Source organism: Haliaeetus leucocephalus, unplaced genomic scaffold (genome assembly GCF_000737465.1).
Source record: "Haliaeetus leucocephalus isolate CR32 unplaced genomic scaffold, Haliaeetus_leucocephalus-4.0 Scaffold217, whole genome shotgun sequence".
In the NCBI taxonomy this organism is placed as follows: Eukaryota; Metazoa; Chordata; class Aves; order Accipitriformes; family Accipitridae; genus Haliaeetus; species Haliaeetus leucocephalus.
The window spans coordinates 1,040,350-1,063,088 of record NW_010972653.1 but is presented as its reverse complement, the minus strand read 5'-3'; the positions used below and the strand labels follow the sequence as shown (position 1 = coordinate 1,063,088).

At 40.5% G+C, this 22,739-nt stretch overlaps 1 protein-coding gene across 1 annotated transcript; it reads right to left on the bottom strand.

Annotated features, from left to right (window-relative positions):
• Positions 1 to 17,882: 17,882 nt before the first annotated feature.
• RDH14 (retinol dehydrogenase 14 (all-trans/9-cis/11-cis)) lies at positions 17,883 to 22,733 on the bottom strand. The gene has a single exon (XM_010566641.1). It carries the CDS (start codon positions 19,435 to 19,437, stop codon positions 18,742 to 18,744), a length of 696 nt encoding a protein of 231 aa, XP_010564943.1. The 5' UTR covers positions 19,438 to 22,733; the 3' UTR covers positions 17,883 to 18,741.
• Between the last annotated feature and the right edge of the window lie 6 nt (positions 22,734 to 22,739).

The window sequence follows — 22,739 nt, the reverse complement described above, 5'->3', positions numbered from 1 at the left end:
AGTTCTTTTGATGTGCAGCTAAAGCAGGGAGCAGGAATCTGCAGCTGCAAGTGGGAGAGCAGAAAGGGAAGATCCAGATTTTACAGATTTATTTATTTAAATCATTTAATTCAGAATTGCAGTCAGCTCTGTCAGATGTACAATTCATACTATGTGAGTGAAGGCTGAAGAGCTGATTCTTGCTTAGAGTTATTGTACAGCCTATTGTCACTTCTGCCACTTCAGGACACTAGCTTCTCCCAGCTGTCATACTCTAGGAGGGAGGTAAATCCAACCAGATTCATCCAATCCATGGCAAAATGAAAATTGCAGGGATATCCTTTGTGAAAGATTCAGTTATTGCTCATCTTTAAATACAGGACATAGGATACAATACAAAGATTTAATAACAAATCCTATGGAAGCTCTATCTCGAAATACCATATAATACAATGACCACTAACTATTTAGTTTAAACACTCACCTAGCTGGAAATCTGCCTGTAAATCTCATCTCCAAAACAGGCAGAGCCTCAGTCTGAACTGTCTAACCATTTGGGTATCATAAAGGGTTATCCTTTTCAGGCTTTTACACCCAAGGTTGTCTGGGTTTAGAAACCTAACTCCAAGAAATAGTTAATAATCATTAAAACAGCATATGGGATGGACTCAGTTCTGCACAGGACAGCTGAGAGTCAGCTCAGCCTCTTCAGCATTTCCTCCTGGCTACTGCTGGTGGCTTTCCACTCCGGTTGCTGAGCTCTGCGATCTCACTCTTTGAAGCTCAAGTCTTTCTATCAATTGTGCAGGGAGACTGGACAGATCACTTTTGTCTTCTGATTTTTGTAGCCTGGGCCATATCTGAAAGTAAAGCTTTGCAACACTGAGAGTCTGTCCATGCAGCTGAATAGCACCCTAATATGCATGCTAGCCACAGGTAGTCAGTCGAGGGGACATCTAGCGTGAAGTCAACCAGAAGTATACCCTTCTGTGTCAGAGGATTGGCATGGGCTCTTTTCCTCTGACTAGCCATGCATTGCTAATGATGCATGGCCACCATGGAGAGCACGGTTCCCATCAGCACAGTGTCTAGCAGGTGAGAAGGGCAGTTTCTCAAATGGTCTCTTACCTGGTGTGCTGTCAGTGCAACGTCTGGAAAAGTGAGGTTAAATCACAGCTGAAAGTACTCAAAGAATGATTAGAGATACTGGTAACTTTAGCAAGTTTCTTACCACCTCTCGAGGATCAGTTAGTGGCTCTCAAATGAAAACAGAAGCCTGCCCTGGAAGCATTTCTAATCCACCTCTGGGTACTGCTGTGGTTTAACCCCAGCTGGCAACTAAGCACCACACAGCCTCTTGCTCACTCCCTCCAGTTGGGATAGGGGAGAGAACTGGAAGGGTAAAAGTGAGAACACTCGTGGGTTGAGATAAAAACAGTTTGACAGGTAAAGCAAAAGTCATGCACGCAAGTGAAGCCAAACAAGGAATTCCTTCCCCACTTCCCATGGGCAGGCAGGTGTTCAGCCATCTCCAGGAAAGCAGGGCTTCAGCACGCCTGATGGTGACTTGGGAAGACAAATGCCATCAATCTGAACGTCCTCCCTTTCCTTCTTCTTGCTCCAGCTTTACATGCTGTTGATGATGTCATATGGTCTGGAATACCCCTTGGGTCAGTCGGGGTCAGCTGTCCCGGCTGTGTCCCCTCCCAACTGCTTGTGCCCCCCCAGGCTCCTCGCTGGTGGGGTGGGTGGAGAAGCAGCAAAGCCCTTGGCTCTGTGTGAGCACTGCTCAGCAGTAACGAAAACATCTCAGCTTTATCAACACTGTTTTCAGCACAAATCTAAAACATAGCCCTTGCTTGTGAAGAAAATTAACTGTACCCCAGCCCAAACCAGCACAGTACTCATTTAATGTCCCTTGTTTGCCTTTGCCCTGGATGTGGAGCACCCAGACAGTTGGTTAGGGATCAAAGGCAATTTAAGGAACCACCAGCTCCAAGTTAGGCAGGTCTCTGTCTGTTAGCGCACACCATCACACTGAACATGCCAAGACAGAAATGGAAGTGTGAGTGAGCTAGTGCTGCGACATGTACACACCTTAACTTGCTAAACTACAGGTTTGATGCCCAAATACCTCTTGAGATACAGCCCTGATGACTTCTTTGTGAGGTTGTATTAATTTTTTCACAGTGCCCAGCATGCAGACCATAGGATGTGTGGGATCAGGGCAAATCATTCACTCAGTGACCTTGCCTTGATCATCTTTTGTTTCACACTAAATGAATCTGAAATAGGCAGACATTCACTTATATACATATATTATATTCCTAGTGTTTCAAGGAAACATTACATTACTGCATATGCACTGCTAAACTTTCTGTATTCTAATGAATAAGGAAAACAATATTCCACAACGTGGCTTACTTAGCAGGAACGTCTATGCTCAGCTAGCATAGCTGAATTATACTTGACTAGTAAAAGTGTAAAGCACCGAACTAAACAGCAGTTTCTTCTAAATAATGACACCGCAATTAACACAAGTGTTTCTCCATTCCTCTACAATATAGCTGCTTGTGAAGTCTGCTTATAATAATGACATCTGATGACTTGCAGGCCAAACACAAAATAGTTACTCCATTGTTTTATATGAAGTAGAGGATAATTCTTTTTGGATTTTTTATTAACAGACCTAGAAGCTGCAGTGGTTTATGATTCCACCAACTCAAATATATCTGAGGCATCAAAAATGGTGGATAAAGGAGCAGTTCGGTTTACATTTTCTTTCCACTCTGCTACTGCACAGAGCTGGAGAGAGCTGAGTCCCACTGTTCCTACAAAGTGATGTTATCCTTACAGCTACTTGTGTCAGCCAAGCCATATGGACCATGCATTTGAAGGCTGACCTCTGCTCGGGTTATATTTTCACAAAATTTTAAAAACAACAGGATCATTTCCTTTTGTTTATCTATTCCCTTGTTCAAATAAAAGAAGTTGAAATAATATGAAACATGTCGAGTTTTGCTATCAGTTGGACTAACTTACATAGGCATTGAACTATTCTAAGTATTTAGAGGCTTTAATTAGTATGTTTTCATAAATGGACATTTCTAATCTCTTTGGACTTTCAAGCAGATGTTTTTGAATTAAAATCATTCTATTTCAAAAGACATCACTAGCCTTATTATAATATTTAAATAATGCATTCCTTTTGATCACGGTATTGTGACATACCTCAGACATCTTCATTGTTTGCGCTATTTCTTCAGAGCACCAAGGAAAGATGATATTGTGTTGGCACTGAATCATCTGGTTATGCTGGGCACTGCTCTATGCTATGCAGTGTTTATTAAAATCAACCCTATAAACAATTTAAAGCTATTATTATTACACTGAAGGCCTTTAAATTAATCTGTGCTGACAGAAAAACTACAAACTCTGACCTGCTTCAGCAGTTTGCCTGAGAAAGCAATAGCAATTTTTCAAATATCATACATAAAAGAAAAGATTCTACACTTTATAGTACCGGTTCTAGAAATGACATTTGACTGAAGAAAATATTCAACCAGAATAGCAAGTGTGACCAGAAAGAAGGTACCACGAACATTTCAAAGGGACTGGCCAGTTCACTTTGGTTTTACTTCTGCTCACATCTACCCTATACGTAACATATTACACACTCTTATAGATGTGAGATTCTTCATCACTGTTGCAATACAATATTGAATAGAATTATTGGCACAACTGGGCTAAAATGGAAGTGCCATTCCTGAGCTGCCATTTGGATGTCTCCATTTTCCAGGGCAAGCAAATCTATTTTCTGAGGAAGAGGAGAAGCAAACCTTTGTAAAAGAAAAATGTTTTATGTTTGTTAGCTACTGTCTCTTGATTTGAGTCAAAATTCTTATGTGATAACAAATATATGAAAGGATAATTTTCATCTGAACTAAGCTTAACTCTGTCCCAAGTAGTCTGAGCCTTAATTCAATAAACACTTATGTGTTTGGTCAACTTCAGAGGAATTTAGACACGTGTGTCAGTACCCTGCTGAAAAAGGTTGCTGTCCTGAATCTCTAGATATGGGGTTTTTTCTGTCTTGTTTAGCAGCATTGCCAAAGCTGTAGGTTTCAGATCTCAGGGCTAGAATGGTCAGAATGTGCACACAGTAAATTTAGGCAAAGGGGGTATTTCATTGCAATAGTCCAGACATCAGCTTGCAAATAGAGCAAAGTCTTTTAAGATGTGAAGGCACCACTGGTATCTGGCCTCTGTCACATGTATTTCTGTTTGCCAATGTATTTTACACAAAATGTATAATTAACCCTTCAAGGCATACAGGACATTACACTTTCAATTGCTCCTTGCCTTTTTAAAATGTAAAAGAAAGGTCTGAACATAGTCTTTTTTTCTGCTCTCTCTAAACTTTAGCAATATCAGAAACAGGACGCTTTACTGGAAAATAAGTTAAGTATATTTGTTTAACAAGAAGTTAAACAAAAAACTTCTTTTACTCAAAATGTTCATTTGTTCAGTCTTTGATAACAACACATTTTAAGCAGTCTGATTAACATCCTTTACTTTGAAAAACTCCCAGCCTCCAGTTATTCCTCAAGCCCTCATTTCATTGCCTCTCCGTTCATTTATCAAGTTTTCTAGGCAACAGAAGACCTAAATTTCTTACCAGTGAAAAGGGTGTAGAAAAATAAAAACATATTTTATGCAACACATTTGGCAAAAAAACCCCACAGATAACTCTACAGGGTGGGTTTTTTTGCTGGTTACCTTCAGAGGCTGATTATGATTATCAAAGAGTTCAGCAGTCATGGCAAAGAGATATGAAATTGTTTCATTTCTTCCTTGAAGTCTCACTGGATCCTGAACTGACATCAAACTCAGGATGAATTCATAGGGAGTAATGAAAAGCAATTTTGTAATTTATGAACAGAGATCAGATGCATCCTTGAAGCATATGTACAAACACATGGCCATGCCCCAGTGCAAATTTCAAACAAACAGTATGTTTCATAAGAAACAGTCAGTTTGCTCATTTCTAGAGAACTGGCAGCCACTTTGACTTGCTGAAAGATCCAAAAAACATAATTTAAGTACTGTGTTTAAAGTTAATCTAGCTAACAAAAAACAGGGATAAACTTTCCTAGACTAAAATTGTAAATTAGATGCAAATTGACAATAGGAGTGGAACTTTAATGAAGTACGGTATTCCCCACTGCTGAGGAAGTTAATCTGACGATTAATGCCATTCATTTACACATGGGTTCATTTGCTGACTTCCTCCACTGCAATGGCACTAGCTACCCTGTTGGTAGTTAGCAATCAGGAAGGAGGGTTTTTTAAAAAAACTCATTTAACAGAATTAAGAACAAACAAACAAAAAAAGGAAAATCAATGGGACTGACACTTCTGAATCTCCCCCAGTGAGCAGCGGAAAGTGTTAAGCAGAAAGACTGAAACTTGAGAAAGTATTTCTCTAAGGCAGATGGAAGTGAATCTATGATGCTCTAAGGGTACGCAGTGGCCTGCCTAGTGGGATGCCACATGGGCATACGGGGTCTATCAGTGAAGTACATTCAACCCATTGGAGTAAGCCTGGTGCAATTTGGAGGAGTTGAGGAACAGAGAGGAGGAGTCTGACTTTTACAGTCAGAAATTCCCAGGCTTTTCCCAAACCAGCCCAACCATGACCTGCCCGTTACCATTTTCTTCCAGTCATTCCACACAAGCCCTTACAACGCATTCAACAAAGCTGTGACCAAGCTCTTAGCTCTCTCTTGGCAGAGATCAAATCAATAGCACAGCAAATAAATTACTGAGTCAACAATGTAAATGGATTTCTCACTATATTAACTGCCTGACTATTGACTGTGCCCTGCTTTATGCTATTTCATCATCTTCAGGCAATGAAGCTCCAACTTGCTTAGCTGCTTGGTTTCCCTACCAAAAAAGAAAGCGCGGTTTATTAATATCTCTGTAAGTTACATTGGATTTTGGACTGTTTTCCATGCTATATTATTTACTGTGCATAGGGTGAACAGGAACCTACTGGAATGGAGTTCCAGCATTTTAACAGCAGCAGCTGAGGAGAATTTAGGTTTTTTACAGATGGTAAAATACATGTTTTCTAATTTTTTTTTTTATTTGAACAAAGCAAAGGGAAGATTGAGAGAGAGGAAAAACTAAAAATTAGAAAGAGAAAGACTTTTATTAGAGTCTTACGAAAACAGTTTGCCATGCATATTTTGTTTCAAAATATATTAACTGTAGTCTACCAAGATCAGATCAAACTACAGCATAAAAAGAGTGCATTTGTTTTCTCTGTACTCGGCAGGATTATTCATATTTGTTGTTTCATCAGACATTGTTAACATAATAAATTGCACATGTTACACTAACTGGCCTTTGCCAACATTCCTAAATTAGTCTTCAAAGAAACATCTAAATGATCTTCCACTATAAAGGGAAGAAAATGCTGAATGTACAGTGCATTAAAAATAACAGAGCGGCATCATAAATGTCTGCATGCACATTCATTTTTGCTAGCCCAGTCTGCCCAAAAGCCTTTCATTGCCAGGGCTCTGTAGAGCCAAACTAGACCAACGGTGATATATTTGCCCAGGAAGTCCTTGTTTTAAGTAATCTCACCACTTTGATCAGCTGCAAAAGTGCCAATCTAAAATCAACAGTGGCAGAACAAACTTTAGAGAACAAAGGCTAGCCACATGGGCAGGTGCTGAGAAATATTAGACTGCTGTTGTAGTGTTTAACCCCCTTACACGGTGATGAAAGAAACACTGTATGTGTCACTGAAGGTGATGATAATAAAACCTAATGAAAGTAATAATGAATCCCCTCTGTATGTCTGCAACAGGCTTTGCTCTGGCTCACTCCAAATCAGCTACCATTTCAAATTATTCCTGAACACAGGTGCTTTTTGAGGTAAGAATAGCAATTTACACTTTTTCTATGTTCACACAAGCTAATATTAAAGCTGGTTTATAAGTGAGAAGAAACTCAAGGCTCCTATTCATGTTTGCTGGTAGATCTACCTCGGGTGACTGAAACAGTTATTATACCTGCCATCCCTTCCATTCTTCCTGAAGAGTTGCTGTCTTGTACCAAGGACAGCTGAACAGAGCAGGAATTTGGTCCCAAACTACCACAATTCACAGCCCAGTCTACAGCTGAAACCGGTGACAGTCTCTGAATATGAGTCTCATATTCACAACTTGAATATGCTGTGCTCAGTGCTCCTTGCTTCAGAAGCACCTGTCTCTTGGAGAAGGCGAAGATCAGTTGCAGGAACGACCCATAGCTCTTACCTAACCAGACACATGGACGAATGAAAGCCCTTTATCTTGTCTACAGCCTCCATTTGACAAGACATTAATGCAAAGTGTATTTCAAAAAGCATGTCTACAGTGTTGAGTAAAAACGTCAGCCTTGGTCTCGACCAAATAGTGCAGACTAGCTCTCTCTAGACTGGATGTAGACAGTGTGATTTTACAGCATTAACTGTAGCTATAAACTCTAAGATGCAGAATGGGAACAAGCAGAAACATTTAAGGATGTGCAGCTTGCTGGAATAATGTTGGAAGACTGCATCAGTCAGCTTCCAAGTTCTGTCCACCCATCCTGTCTGGAGACAGCTAACCCCACCTCACGGCATGGAGGAAGAATTTAGATTCAAAACGGCCAAGGTACATGCTGAAAATGAGCCAGGGTGGACAATCAAGTTATGATTTTGCTCATCACTTAGTACTGTCGCCACGGGGTCTGCACCATTTTAAATACACTCCTTTAGTATAACACCTCCAAATTAGCATGACTGAATACAAACAAAACAGTGACAAATTAAAAGTCCAAGATATACCTTTGATGCAAATACCCCTACAAAGCAAACTAGCTATGCTCGAACATACAGGCAAGGAGTTTACTAATAAAAATGGACTTAGGTGTATACTGAATATATTTTGCTGCATCTGATCTTAACCTCCTGTAAATAAGAAAAGCAGGTTTTTTCCATTTCAGACACCAGAACAACCGGATCTTTTGAAACTATTCCGGGAGGTCTGAGGTTGGGAACTGACACCACTAAAATGGTGAAACCCTTCAGCATATTTCAAGTGTTTTATTGTTTTAGATTGGAAGAGAAAATAATCAACACACCCATCCTGTCTGAGGTTTAAGGACATGGGCACAAACAATCCTCCTTACTCAGTGCTCCTCATAACCTTTTCTGGGAGGAAGGAGGTGGGAGCAAAGAGTCTTGATCAGCAAAACATCTACACCATGGAGACACAGGTTAGTCCTGGGACCAGCAAATGTAGGATCTGTTGATTATTTCTTGTGTTGCTGTATCATAGGAAGCACATTAAAAGGAGGGTCAAAACCAGTGTTTGAATTTTGAAAACTCAGGGTAGGTGGTTTTATTTCATGTTCAATTCCTACAGTAGAAGTCAGAGAAAATTAAAAGTCTGTTTATCATATCCATGCAAATATATTATATCTATGGGTAATATTTTTCCAAAAATTACTTCTGTGATTTAGATGCATAAGTGCCATGGATTGGAGTCATCTCCATTGGAGTAGGAGTCATTCACACAAAAGTGAAGCAGAGTAGGAGTTATTCCCCCTAAGTCTTGTCATGAAAAGTTAGACTCGGGTTCTTAATCTTCCAAGTACCCTTTATCATCAGTAGTGAGGTGGGGAGAAAGAAATCCTACCAGACAGAGAATCTGTTCAAAAATAAGCATCTAAGAGAAATGGAGTGAATGAAAATCAGGAGATGCTTATCTCTAACTTGACTATGTATTCACCTAACCAAGGTGACCAGTTGAGCCCACATACCTGACTCTTAGGTTCTTAAAGCAAATAAGAGAAACATCTCTTTTTTTAATACTTTCACTGAAGCAAAAACTTTCAGTGATGCTTTGAGCATAACTAGGAACTCTTAGACTACACTACTGAATTAAAAAGGGCCAGGAAATGTTCCTAGGCATTAGTCCTTGTGGTTATTTTTGTCCTTGGCATGATTTTGGCCTCTGCCAGAATTTTCCCAGATAATTCCCAACAACAGCCGAAGTGTCAGGAATTGATGGGAAGCAGTCCCGAAAAGTAGTTCGGATGCAGACACCCTGTCATGGAAGATAAAGAGCATTCAAGAGTACAGATGCAGACTGTGATATTCCAGCTGGCCTCAGTGCCACGGAGCAGCCCAGACACATTTAAATTAGCAACTGCCTTAGAGCAACAGAGGAAAAGCATTGAGAAATACTAGGATTGCCTACAAATGGACTCACGCTGGAGTATTACATCCAGTTCTTGCTTCCTCATTTCACAGAAGAGGTAAAAAATTGGATAGAATGTGGAGGAGAACCACAGAAATTATCAGAAACCTTGGAAAAGGGCCTTGCAGTAAGAGATTAAAGGGGTTCAGTCTGTTGAGTTTAATAAAAACATCTAGCGATGATTTCAGTGATTACAATGTGCAAGTATCAACACAGGGAGAAAATACTGAGCAGTGACAGCAGCACTCTCATCTCACAAAAGAAGGCATAATGAGAGGTGATAGCTAGAAGTGAAAGCCAGACAAATTCAAGCAAGAATCAAAACACACATTTTTAAGAGTGAGGGTGATAACCATTGGACTGCGCTGCCAAAGGAAGTGATGGATTCTCCAACTACCGATGGCTTCAGATCTAGACTGGACGTCTTTCTAGAAGATAAACCTTAGCCAAACACAAATTGCTGGACTTGATGCAAGGCTAACTGGGTTAAATTAAATGGCTTGTGTCATTCAGGAAGTCAGACTAAATAATCTAAGGGTCTTTTCTGGCTTTAAAAAATCTATGGATCTATAAAGTGCAACTGTGTAACTGTGAATTCTAGTCCAAGAATAACACGTTTTGATAAAATAAGATTTCCATAGTCCAGTGCTATGTTAGCGGACAGAATTCCAAGAGATCAGACTATAGTTATAAAATTGGAAATGAATAAAGCATGATGACACAGTGATATTAATAACAATACCAATTCACCATGTGTTTACAGGGTCAGTCAATAGAAATTGCAGCAAAGTCAGTGGAATTTTAGCACTATAAAATTAGTAAAAGAAAATATGCTTCAGTTTTCCAGAACAGTCTCTGAATGTCATGGAAGTAAATTGAAAAATCACATCTATTCTGTTAACACTTGAGGGAGGAAGGGGGCATTTTTTGGCTGCGCTTATTCCACTTAATTAAGGAGTGACAGGGCGCCAGCCCAGGAACTGAAATTCGATCATCTGCGCCGTTTAATAGTTAGGGCAGTTCTTGGCACAGTTTTGGCTCTGGCCAACTAATGCTTTTCGAAACAACTCTTTGCATCATTCAGGAGTCAGCATGAGCCAAGGACACTCCTAGCAAGCAGCTTAGATGTACCCATGCCTCTTCTGGGATAAAATAGGATATGGTAACATGAATATTGCCCCACTATCCCATTCAGCTTGTGATTTAGAAAACAGGTCCTGGCATTAAATGCTTAGCAATACAGATGCAGCCCGTGAGTTCAAAGTGTCAGCTGCTCTGCAGGAAAAGAGCTGAGCTCTCAATTCCTTCCCAATCTCTGCTACAAAATTATCCACACTGTATATATTTTAATTTCACATATGAATTATATTGACCTATCTCTGAAGAAAATCAGCACTTTCAAAACTGTTCAACTGTCCTTAAAATCAAAAAGTCAGCTTCCAAAAAGGACAATTCCAAATTGAACTTTTTGAAGCATTAAGTTTTTGAAGTGACATGTCAAGGCCAAATCCAATTAAAAACCAGAAGTGGCTACAAATAAGGCACAGTCAATACTCAAATTTTAGATCTTTAGACCTCAGAGTGGAATTTGAAGCCAAAATAACAGACCTATTAGGCATACAGAGTTAGGCACTGTGGAAAAATCACTCAAAAACCCCACATATTGAGAAGGGAGCCATTACACTGTCTTGAGCATAGAAGAGCATCAGAATACCAACCCCTCTCTAGAATTTAAATACAAAGATATGAGTGAATGACTCCATCTACTCATAGCTTGGGATCTGCTCCTCAAGGCACAATCCTCTAATTATTTCGCTTCCCAAAATAAGCACTCAAGGCTCTTTCTTTCACATTACAGGAAGAGGAGGCAGCCTAACATTAATATAATAATGTAGTAGCTAGATCTTTTGCCTGATAAATGGGAATATCCTGATCTGGAGACAACTTTGGCTCAGGTTAGGAACTGGGAGAGTTCCTTAACCACAAAGCTACTGGTTACAGCACACAGCTGTCCTGCTGAAGCAGCCTTACTTCCCAACAGGAATACAAGTTTCATGAGGTTGGGAAGGGATCTTGCAGGAGCAAACACAGTTATCGTCAGGGCAAGGATTTTAACCTAGGGATGGATGCCCAGTGCTCTGGTCCCATCTGAGCTTTGAGACTACATGTAAGTGTTGAATTCAATGGGCTAAAGCCCAAGTAAGACTGGAGTGAATAAAACCATGAAGAGAATGAAAAGGAAACATCAAGCTCAGGCAGGGTAAGCAAAATGCTTAATGAAGGTAAAGGCATGATGAATTTGGCATATCCCTTTCCTTAATTCTGTTCTAATTTTAAACAGTCTATTGTACTGTGCTGTTGATAGCCTTGTGTGAGCCATCTAAGGTTCAGCCAGCTCAGCTGCATGATCAGTAAAGAGACAATGCTACCACACACAGGGTTATTTGGATTAGTGAATACCATACGCAAGTAAATCATCTGCCAGATGGCATCAGAAGAAAGCTGCAACTCTCTCACTTTCATTTCCACAGCAGCAAACAATGTTCCGTGTTTAAAATAAACTCTTCCAGATGAGTAAAAGATAAACTTCGTGGTGCTTTTTCTTGGTCTTCTCTTTGACTTCAGCTTTTTTCTTAAAAAAACCCAACACAAAACCAGAAAAAAACCCCCACCTACTCTGATTGGTTACATTAATGAAAAAATCCCAGTTTAGACCACCACAGTACAAAGCTGTCCCTCTAGGCAGCATCAAAATTCCATGCTATTTACTGCACAAAAGGCAAAAATGAAATACAATATTTTCACTCATCAACTTCTGTCAACAGAACCCTTAAAAATGAACACCTACCACATTAAGCCATTTCCTGTCATTTTATGGGTTTTCCACAGTGAAGAACTGTGCCGCTTTGTTGAAACATGGCTGTTTTCACATTTTCTGCAGTTTTAACCCTTTTTTTTTTAAAAAAAAAGCAAGTATCAAGAATGTAACAAACAAACAAACAAAAAACCTCAGAAACAGAAACAAAATAACTGTCATTGAAGCTTTTAAATTATTCCTTTTGAGTTTTCAGGTTGCCTCTCTTGCATCTACAGATGACAGGTCATTATGTCTTTTTCTCTTATACTGTCCCAGGACCCCAGTCTTAGCTGTGCTTCTGATACAATTAGTTCATAATATCATCTGGCTACTGTATAAAATGAGAAATTATGATTTTTGAAATTTTCCACTTACAGCAAAATTTTATGGACCAATACCTCCATAAAGCAGGCTTACAATTTTTTCAGTATCTGCAGAGATGCGTCTGAGACACATTTAGACCTCTGAAGATTTGCAGGAAGGGACACTGAATAGAAGGAAAATGATGCTCTGGTCTCTTCCTCCTCCCAAGTATTTTCAAAGCCAGGTGAAGTGTCAAGCAACCAGAACTACCAGTGACTTCAACTGGACCTGTAGGATCTCGGCCCTTCAGAATAGCAAATGGGTGGTACTGAAGCACTTTTCAATCTGCTATGTTTTATACATGGGCTACATCTACCGTAATGTATACGCAGGCCTTCGGGGCAGCGTGAAGTCTAAAATACCTATCCATATACACCGGAGAAGGTGTTCCTGTCTGTAGATGTGTATATAAAATGATACCAAATCTCCTTGTTGTAGGGCATGCAGGTTCTGCGCCTCCAGGCCTGTCACTTGTCTTTCTGCAGATCCTGTTCATGACCCCTTTCTTGAAGCATCTAGAAAGACCCTGACATTGCTTGTCTCAAGGGCAGATGGGATTTGGAGAGTGGATGGTCATGCAATGACTTAGGGGGACCCTAAGAACACTGACCTACTGTTGGGGAAGGTTGCAAAAGGACTTAGATAAACTGAAATAACGTCGCTCATCACGGAACTGCAGTCCAGGTGGCAAACTGACAAACATCTCAACGACTGCAGAGATGGGCTGACATTTCTTTGGGGAAAAAACACACACATTTCTGGAGAATGTTGCAGACTATTTAATATACACATAACACCACTACCACCGCTACCACCCCACCCCCGTAACTTGTGAAGTGTGTTTTTAAAAATGCCACACATACACAGAACTGCATAAAGCCTCATTCATCAAGCCTGAAAGAATCATCATCCAACTGGCTGTAATAGTCCTACTGCCCAAACCTAAAGCCAGGAGATCAAGATCAGCAAAAATATTTCGGTGTCTGACTCCCAACACTTTTAGTGGGACCACGATTTCAGACTGCTTGCTTTGGCCATGAAGCAGACAGTGAGAAATGCTCAGTACCTTGCTAAAGTGATTATTATAGATTTCAAGCATGTGACACCCTCCTGAATCTTTCACGACAAATAAGCCATTTGTTCCTTTCCCGAACCAGATGAAGTTTCTTTCAAATTACCTGAAAAGAAGTGATCATTCTTAAATGTAGAAAGAAAGGGCTATCAACCTTGTTAGGAGGTCAGTGGGCCAGCCTTCCCCCCAAAGAGCAATTAGGAAAGCACTCCTTTCTCCATGTTACATAGGACATTTGGAATTAATTAAATATTCAAATTAATTTCTCTGATCCAAATCCAGCCACGACAGGTGTGAGGCTGCTAGTGGTAGCTAAAGCGCTAAGTAAAAAGTCTAGAGGGAGGTCGTCATTTTCTGTTATGAGAAATAGCAGCACCGTTCTGGGACAGATCAAAAATAGCAATTCAACTGTGGAGGCCTCCCGGATCGTTTTGCAAGTCAATTACTCTCTAAGTGATTAGTTTGGAAAAAGTTATGTGAAAAAGGGAACAGGCCTCCCATTTTAAAATTATTTGTATGACTCTTGCAAGTTGTTTATTTTCTTTATAGCCTTAGGTGGAAAGAAATTAAGTCTGCTTGAAGTGGGAATTATCCACATTTTTCAGCAAAAGCATAATCACACTGCACATTCACAGGGCTCAGGCTTTGAAGCCTGTGAAGCATTCACTTAGTAGGAAGCTTAGGCAAACCAGGCAACCACTGAAGAAAGAGAGGAGAGTTTAAATATTTCTGGTTTTATTGCATCATGGAAAAACTGATCATTTATCTCATTAAGATGGAGAATTTTTACTGGAGAACCCCCGCTGGGTTTATAAGCCTGCCTGCTGCGTTGACTGTAGTAAATGAAAGAGCAGCGTTGTCCCTTTGCCTGGGGATAGATGTTGGCCTTTGTGGCAAGGTAAGGAAGGTAAATTGGTGACAGATTCAGAGTATTTTTTTTAAAAAGCACATAGGTCTCCCTTGACTGAAACAGATGGGGCATATAAAATAAATACATGCAACTGCAATTTAGTTCACTTGCAGAAACCTCAGCTATAATAGCTACATGTGTGCAGGGAGGACTGGCTTATAGCTAGGGCCTGGGACTGAGAATCAAAAGAAAGAAAAAAATTTTAAAAAAAGGAAATTATTTCTTTCTTAAACTCTTGGTCTGTCCGTGAGGGAAGCTGGTTACAGGACACTTTGAAAAGCACCATAGCCAAAGATGAATAAATTGTACTGAAGCAGTTAAAAAATACTCCCCTTAAGACACTTGAAGCCTGTTTCTCTCGACCATTACACGGAGAGATTTCCTCCCCTCGGCTGTGCGGGTGTGCTCTCCAGCTGCAAAAGCAGGCGGTGGGTACGTCTACCTGGATGCAACTTTAAGCAACTGAGCTCAACGCTGAGCTCAAGCCCGACAGATCTGCCCCAAGCCCAACGTCTCATCACGTACCAAAGCAGCGCAGGCGGCCGGTGACAATCCCATGCTAAGAACCGCTCTCCTCTCCCCTCAGCTCCTCCGCACATCGTTGACAGCTCTTCCTGTCCACCTTTTAAAATGAGGGATTAAATTGCACCTGCACACACATCTGCACACACATACTCTCATGCACCAATTTTAAAATAACCCTTTTAGAGTACAGTTAGTCTGCAATGTTGTTGCTATACAAAATGCGATCATTGAGAGATGGGACCACTTAGAAGCATTTTCACTCATTGCTGAGACTGGCCGAAGGCTCCAGCAGGGAAAGTTTGCAAATAGCCAAAGTTAATTGCTGCGGTGGCCCTCCGCCTCTCGGCTATGGCAGGGCAGAGGCATTTCCCCCATGAAAAGCAAAAGGGCAGGGGCTACGTTCTCGCGATTCACTGTGCCCTGTACACATCCCAGCCAGTTTTTAAATCCCCAGGGCACAGGTGCTGAGCGCTGGCCCAATGCTGCTGGTGGACCCAGAATCAAACGCTGAAATTCTAACAATTTATGTAAGATAGCTGAAAGTACATTTTGGCTTTGGAAGGAGTTGCCTTGTAACATTTACGTTTATGACAGACTTCGACAAGATCTTAACCTCAGCTGTGGCTTCTTTGCGTATTTGTAATGTACTTGCCAGCAATGTGATCAGTGTCTGTATCTGCCAATGAAAGCTGCATTTCCATTGGCTTTACACGCTATCCCTGGTCACTGCCTCTTTCACCCTCATTTTTAAAAAGTTTAATTCTTCATGGGAAATAAGTTTAATTTGAGGGTGGTGGTGGTCATATGGTGGTGATGGCGGAAGGAGGCATCTGGAATCGATCCTGGTTTTGGCTGCATGCCCTTGATATAAAATGTTTATGCAGTAGTAATATACAGAGCTTGCCACATTTTTCTGGAGACACTGTTACACTGGGGTGAAGTGTGAAGGTGCTGGTCTCCTCTTATGAGCATCCTCTACCAGCTCCAAGAGAAGACATTCAGCAGGCAGTCCTCAAAACATACACATATAATCGGAGCTTACTAAGATACTGCAGAGTAGAGTAGAGTAGAGATACTTCCTTAGCCAAAATGCATGGTTCTAACCTAGACTGAGTCAGCGTTACTGCTTGTTAAAATAAGGGGTCTTCTTTGGTTTTGCACTTACATTTTGCAAGATCGGTTGACCTATGAGGTCTCCAGTTCCTAGATGCTACTAGAATAACAAAAACATCACATAAACAAACATTAACAGCAGTCTCAAGAGAGTAATCAAAGCTTTCTGGTCCAGAGAGGCTAAATTACATTCAACCTCGAAAGTGACAAATTTTACTTATTTCAGACATTGAAAAAAGCTTACCTGTCGGTAAGTTCCTAACAATCCACCCTTTCAAATTGTTTTCAGGCAATATTAATTCATTAATATTCCATTAAGGGTATCATGTGATCACTCTCCTACTCTGGAACGAGGCCTGCAATTTAGTTATGATTGCAGGAATGTAATCCCTTTCTGACAATAGCTCTTATTTCCATGATGTTTCAAAAGAAAATAAAACCAAGCACCTGGTAGATGTATGAAGCATTACACATTATGCAGCCATACCACGACTGGGACTTCTTCCACACCTCTTATTTCAGTACAAATCCACCTTTGCTGTTTTGAAGGCAAGTGCACACCGTATGTTGGTCATTCAGTCTGAAAAATTATATATTTCTCTGCTCTTCAGTCAGTTTCAGTGCAGTTCTTTACTACAGTATTTTCAGACTAGCCATCTCCATTCTCCACCTTTGCATCCAAGGCTTTCCTTGCAACAGGTACACACGTTTCAGCAGTGAAACAATACAGTAGTGTTCCTTTAGTATCACTACAGCAGTACTGAAAACACAAACCCGAGTTTGGTTCAGCTTCTCTCTCTCTTTACAGAGAACTTAATGAACTTTTAATTCTTTAGATAGCTGTTTAAAGGTGCTGCGTGCAGCTATTTGCAAGTATTTGGAATGAGAATGTGAAATGCAACACTGAAGATCAAAGCAGAACATCTCTTAGCATGTTACACACCTCCCTCTGGCATTACTTAGAGAACTTTTGTTCAATGTTCAGAGTATGCTTTAACAACACACCCATCTCTACACCTTGCCATACAGCGAGCAGTGCAAAACTCAACATGTTACAAGATCTCAAAAACCTGTTCTGTTTCGTAGCTTGCCTTGTGATTTTCTGGAATGCCACCTTCCATCCCCACCCAAGTCACTCACCCAGAACACAATCTTGCTGGTGAAGGGCAAGGCTCGATCAGGTCCACGCCACTGTGCAAAAGTTAAAATATACTGAGAGTCTGAGTAAACAGGCAGAGAAAGAAGCTCAGAAATTTGGCTGGTTGCTACCTGAAGTGCAGAACTAATACCTATTTAGAAGTAGATAATAAGGTTCTACTGAATACATCAGTTATTGTTGATACTCCTTCCCTTGAGTAATATTTCTTAAGACAGATCACTCTAAATCATTCTTCCATATTTATTCTATATATCTTAACTGCTAGAATATTTTATTACAGTAGAGCAAAACAAGAAGTCATAAATGTCAATATGAACCCAGTAGTTATATGAATTAAAAAAAGAATAAATCAGCACATCTCACGTAATACCCATGTAGTTATTTGGAGCCCATTTTATTCCTACCAACCCTACGTGACAAGGTCCCTAAACCAATACAGGTGAATCTTCTGGTTTGAAACAAGACTACCGTGCCAAGACCACCAGTTTCTAATATATCTTCCACCACGAAAGAATGAACACTATGTCTTTTTTAAAAAGATTTTTATTAAAGAATATTCAGTAAGCTGTATTAGACAGACTTATCTAATCTCATCACTGAGTTAAAGTGCCATCAGTCAAGCCAAACACACACACTGAAAAGCATTCTCTTCAGTCTAATCTGGGCAGTGTCTCATGAACTTCGTGTGCACACAATTCGTGACATGCAAAGTCCTATCAAGACCATAATACATCCATCAACTATGTTTTTAATGAAACCCAAGGTGTCTGCGTATCAATAAATAGCAAGTTTAGCACACATGAAATTAAAAATACGGCTTGCACAACCAAGTGTATGCACTCATCGAATAGCAGCAACATCACTCAAAAAAGTTGACTTTGTGCTTCACAGCTAAACTGTACACGGCTCAACAGTTTTGTTCACTGAACCATGGGGCTGACAAGTCTTTGAACAGCACTCAGAGGCCTAAATGATTACAGTGTAAGATATTGGTAAAACTGTTTATTCCATTTTTCATTGTGATGGCTTAAAAAAAGACAACAATCCTAATATTATTATTAGGATCTATTTTCAAAACCTTTTTACAGGAGAAGTGTTTCACCATCAGTACCCTGCATTGTCCAGCCCAACTACAAATAGTGGAACATGACAAATATGCATATATATTGCAAAACACAGTTGTTCAATTTTTATTTGTAAAACACGAGTTTCCAAGCAGATTTAACCAGAAATTATATTCACACCCTCAAACTCTATTTCAGACTTGTTTTGAATGCCTGCGTCTATTAAAGGAAGATTGTCCTTTATTTCAAAACAGAGTTCCAGCATAAATCACTCCTCTATTTAATACCTATTGAGCAGAGTAATCTGTATTCCCACAGCACTTAAAGTGAGAATCACACTGTTGCAAATGTGTGTTGCATAGTTATCTGCATTCTATTTGCAGATACCCCCTGGCACTTATTTCAATAAGCCAACCATCACTTCACTGATATCCCACAACTTTCTTGCAACCAAATCATCCATGGCTTTGGGCACGAGTTCCTCCTCTTTGCAGTCCCCAAAATATTTTCCTGACACGCCTTCGACATCAGGAGAAGAAGCCAAATAAATAGAAGTCTGGGCTCCTTCCAGAGGTGTTTTGAAGAAAGCCCATGACACCAAGTTGAATAGGGGTTTTGCCAGCAAAGGAATGTTCACGTATCTGCCTAGATTTGTTCTGACAATCCCAGGATGAAGTGAATTGACAGTGACTCCTGTCCCTTCTAATCGACGGGCTAGCTCCCTTGCAAATAATATGTTAGCCAGTTTACTCCGACTGTAACAAAAGCTTTTATTGTAACTTATTTCACTGTTCAAGTCTTCAAAGTTGATCTCTCCATATTTGTAAAGCTTTGAGGATACTACCACAATCCTGCTGGGAGCAGAATTTTTGAGGAGGCCCAGAAGAAGGTTGGTGAGCAAGAAGTGACCCAAGTGGTTTACGCCAAATTGCATCTCAAAACCATCCTCTGTCTTCATGTATGGACACTGGAATATGCCTGCATTATTTATCAGAACATCCAGCCTTGGCTCTTCCTTTAAATAGGAAAGAAAAAAATCATTCAGTTTTATCACTGTCATACAAAACATACTATTATGCTTAATACTTCTCATCGGCCCTTGTTAAAAATAATTTCATTCCTAGTCTTCTGAACTCTAACTTCCTGATATTCTCTTAAAGCATTGCTGAAAAAAAACTGTTAAGTTGATCTACCACTAAACTTAGTACCTGACCCCAGTAGGATGCAGGTACATCAGAGTAGGTCTGTATCTACTTTTAATGCAGGCAGAGGACATTATCATCTGCTTCTCCAGGAGCTGCTTCTTCTATAGCAATTCAGTGATAATTTACCTTTGTGATGAGTTTTGTTTCCCTCTAAAAAGTAACCTCTTTATTGCACTGCAAAAGCAGACACATTAATTTATGGCAAACCTCACCCATAGGCAAGGGCTCTACCGTGCAAAAGATGTGCAAACATGGAACAAAAAGAGCTAGCTTACAGAACTAACCTCATGGTTGAAGAAAAAGCGTCAAACTGTAGACCCATTATCTCACTGGGAAGATGTCATGAAAACTTTGCAAAACAATGTTCTCTTGATTTTAAACAACATCTTATTTTAAAATCGCTACACTTCATTGTGCAGCTTGGTGACAACTATAGAGCAGAATTCATTATAGAAAAGTAACAGTCATGATCCTAAATTGAGCAGGCTTCATACAACAACTGGAGTCTAATATGTGCACTCAAGAACTTAGGCATGTCTACAGGACCATGGCTTGAAATTTTTATGACATGCTCAGGACGTGCTATTGATGATGGATCAGTATTCCGGTTCAGGTCAGGAGAAAACAGAGACTCAAGGAGGTATGTTACAGAATCAGGAAACATAGTTCATTAACAGAGTGGCATGGACAGTTTAAATATATGTATAATACATCATATACTTCATGTTTCAGCACCCACTCAAAAACAAAGAGCTCTCCAATTCACCCAAACCATTACCTTTTTCAAAAAATACACATTAAAGTAAGCTGCCTAAATAAGCTCTGAATTCAGCACTTTCACCCACCTCTGACAAAAAGACTGTGAAAGGATCATAGGAAATTTATGCTTGCAAGAATCAGAAGCAAAATTATTTACTCTATAGAAGAAGCAGCATGAGTTTACTTTGCTGCTAATTCTTTAAACCCCATGCACGGACTGTAAGGCAAGCTGAGATCATTTGGGGTCATTCTGATGATAAAAATAAGAGAATCTCAACATTAATTTTATACTATTTGCCTTTTATTTGACTGCCACTAGCAGCAAAGATACAAAGAGCGCAAAACCCAAATCTGCACTTGGCATTCACTTAATGATGCTGGCATCTGATCACACAAAACATCAAGTACTTCAACCTCAGACTGATTTCCATGGGACTTGAGGTTGCTCAGCATGTCATATAATTGGGTCCCTGAGGCATGATCCAAAGAGCATCAAACTCCCTTCTCCTCTTCATCCAAAGGAACATAATGGTTACTATCACTGAACAAGGACAGAACTGAAGAAGTACTGCTCACTGAAGTGGTACTCGTTTCTTCTCTAGAGAAAAACATTGCTTTAGAAGCTTTCTGTAGCATCTGACTGGAGAATTTATTTTGCAAGACTTAACACTTCAAGAAGCAAGACCTCTAGTTGTGCTATTTTTTTGAGACTCCTAAATAGAATAATAATCTAGAGTAATGCAATCAGTGCCAAGCAGGCAGCTATGACCAAATGCAACAAGAAAGCACAAAACATTGTTTTGACAGGCAATGCTATTCTTTGCAGCCTCTGAGCTTGCTTCCATTTTTCCACAGAGCCCTCCAACATCTCTAAATCTTATACTTTTTGCAGTGAGGCTAAGGAGTGAAAGATATAATCCCTTGCAGTTCTGGAAAGGAAAAATCCCACAAACTGAGTTAGGCGGTGGGAGCGCATTGTTTCCCCATCCTGCCGATATTTAAGTTTTCATCTCAAATAAAACACATAAAAAACACGCCAAACAAATGGCTCCAAAAAAGAAGTCACAGGTTAGAGAAGACAACATGAACGTGGATGGAACAGCTTTTGAAAGTACTACTTGAACTCACATCCCTTGTCATTCAACTGCTTTTAGAATTATTTTGAAAATGGAAGTTAGAATGCAGGTGTCAGTAGCACTCTGCAGATATATGCACTCTTTTTCTCCACCCTCTTCACACTTAAAGTCACTTGTACTGGATTTACCAATAAAGAGAGGCTAATAAATTTATGTTTGGGGATATTTTGTACTACAAGAGCTATAATTTTAAAAATTTAGGCAGTATGTTTCTTTTCTGGTGTTTACTCTGCATATCATTTTGTATACGCATATTTTCCCAAAACACTGAAGCAAGCTTAGACCTCACCACTGGATTTGTATGTATGAATGTACGTAACTACACAGAGCCCCACTAGAGAACTTAGGACTTGACTTATTGCAAACGTTTAAGTTTTAGAAAAGCTATCTGAGAATTAATGCGCTAAAGTCCTTCTCTGTTTTTTTCCCCTCTCACAACAGCATCTGAGCACCTTTCAAGTACTTCATGAGCTCTGCTCTGAGGGGCAGCAGACCTTATTACGCCTGGCTTCCCGTGACTTCCAAGCCCACTCACGGCTTGAGTGACTAGATGAGTCCCAACTGCCGGTGTTCATGGGAATGGAATAACGCCTCCAACGGTGCCTCCCTCTGCTCGCTGGTGTCTAATAACGCAGCTGAACTCATCTAGTGGCATTTCTGTCAGGCAAATCAACTGGATGCCCTCGTTCTCCTTAAACTCGGGTTTTCAGGAAATCTGCAGAAACTTTAAAGATGTCTGTCTACTAAACCCTGCTAGCAGTGGCCAAGAAATTTAAAAAGGGGGGGGGAACAGGGTGAGGAGGTGGCAGAAGGGTGGCTGGAGCTGTGAGCAGCACACTCATGTCAACTTTCATTCCTTTGGAGACAAGGCTGAGCTCTAACACTAATTTAAAATAGCAAAGGCAGGTTACTGTAGAGTCGAAGAGAGGGAAAGGAAAGCAAACAACTGACGTCACACAGGAACAAGTGCTTCCTTTTCAGAACAGAGCGGTACTAGAACAGTTGGGACTACTGTAACAGCCCAAGCTAGTACGACACTTAGGTTTCGAGGTGCCAATTTAAAATCGTCGCCCACTTACTCCCACGCTCCTCCCGAACCCCGCGGGGAGCTCGGCACCATCCCGTACCCCCAAACCGGACGGCGGCAGCAGGCACAAGCCCTGCGAACGCGGAGCCCCGAGGACGCCGCCGCCCCGTTAGCACCCGCCATCACCTCAGGCACCCCGCGTCCCCTCCCGGGGACGGGCTGAGGCCGCCCGGTCCCTGCCTGCGTCGCCGCGGGAGCCGGCAGGCCC

Bases quoted from the DNA above. Each gene is read 5' to 3' on its own strand.
- RDH14 (XM_010566641.1), bottom strand. From the start codon at position 19,437: ATGAGAAGTATTAAGCATAATAGTATGTTTTGTATGACAGTGATAAAA.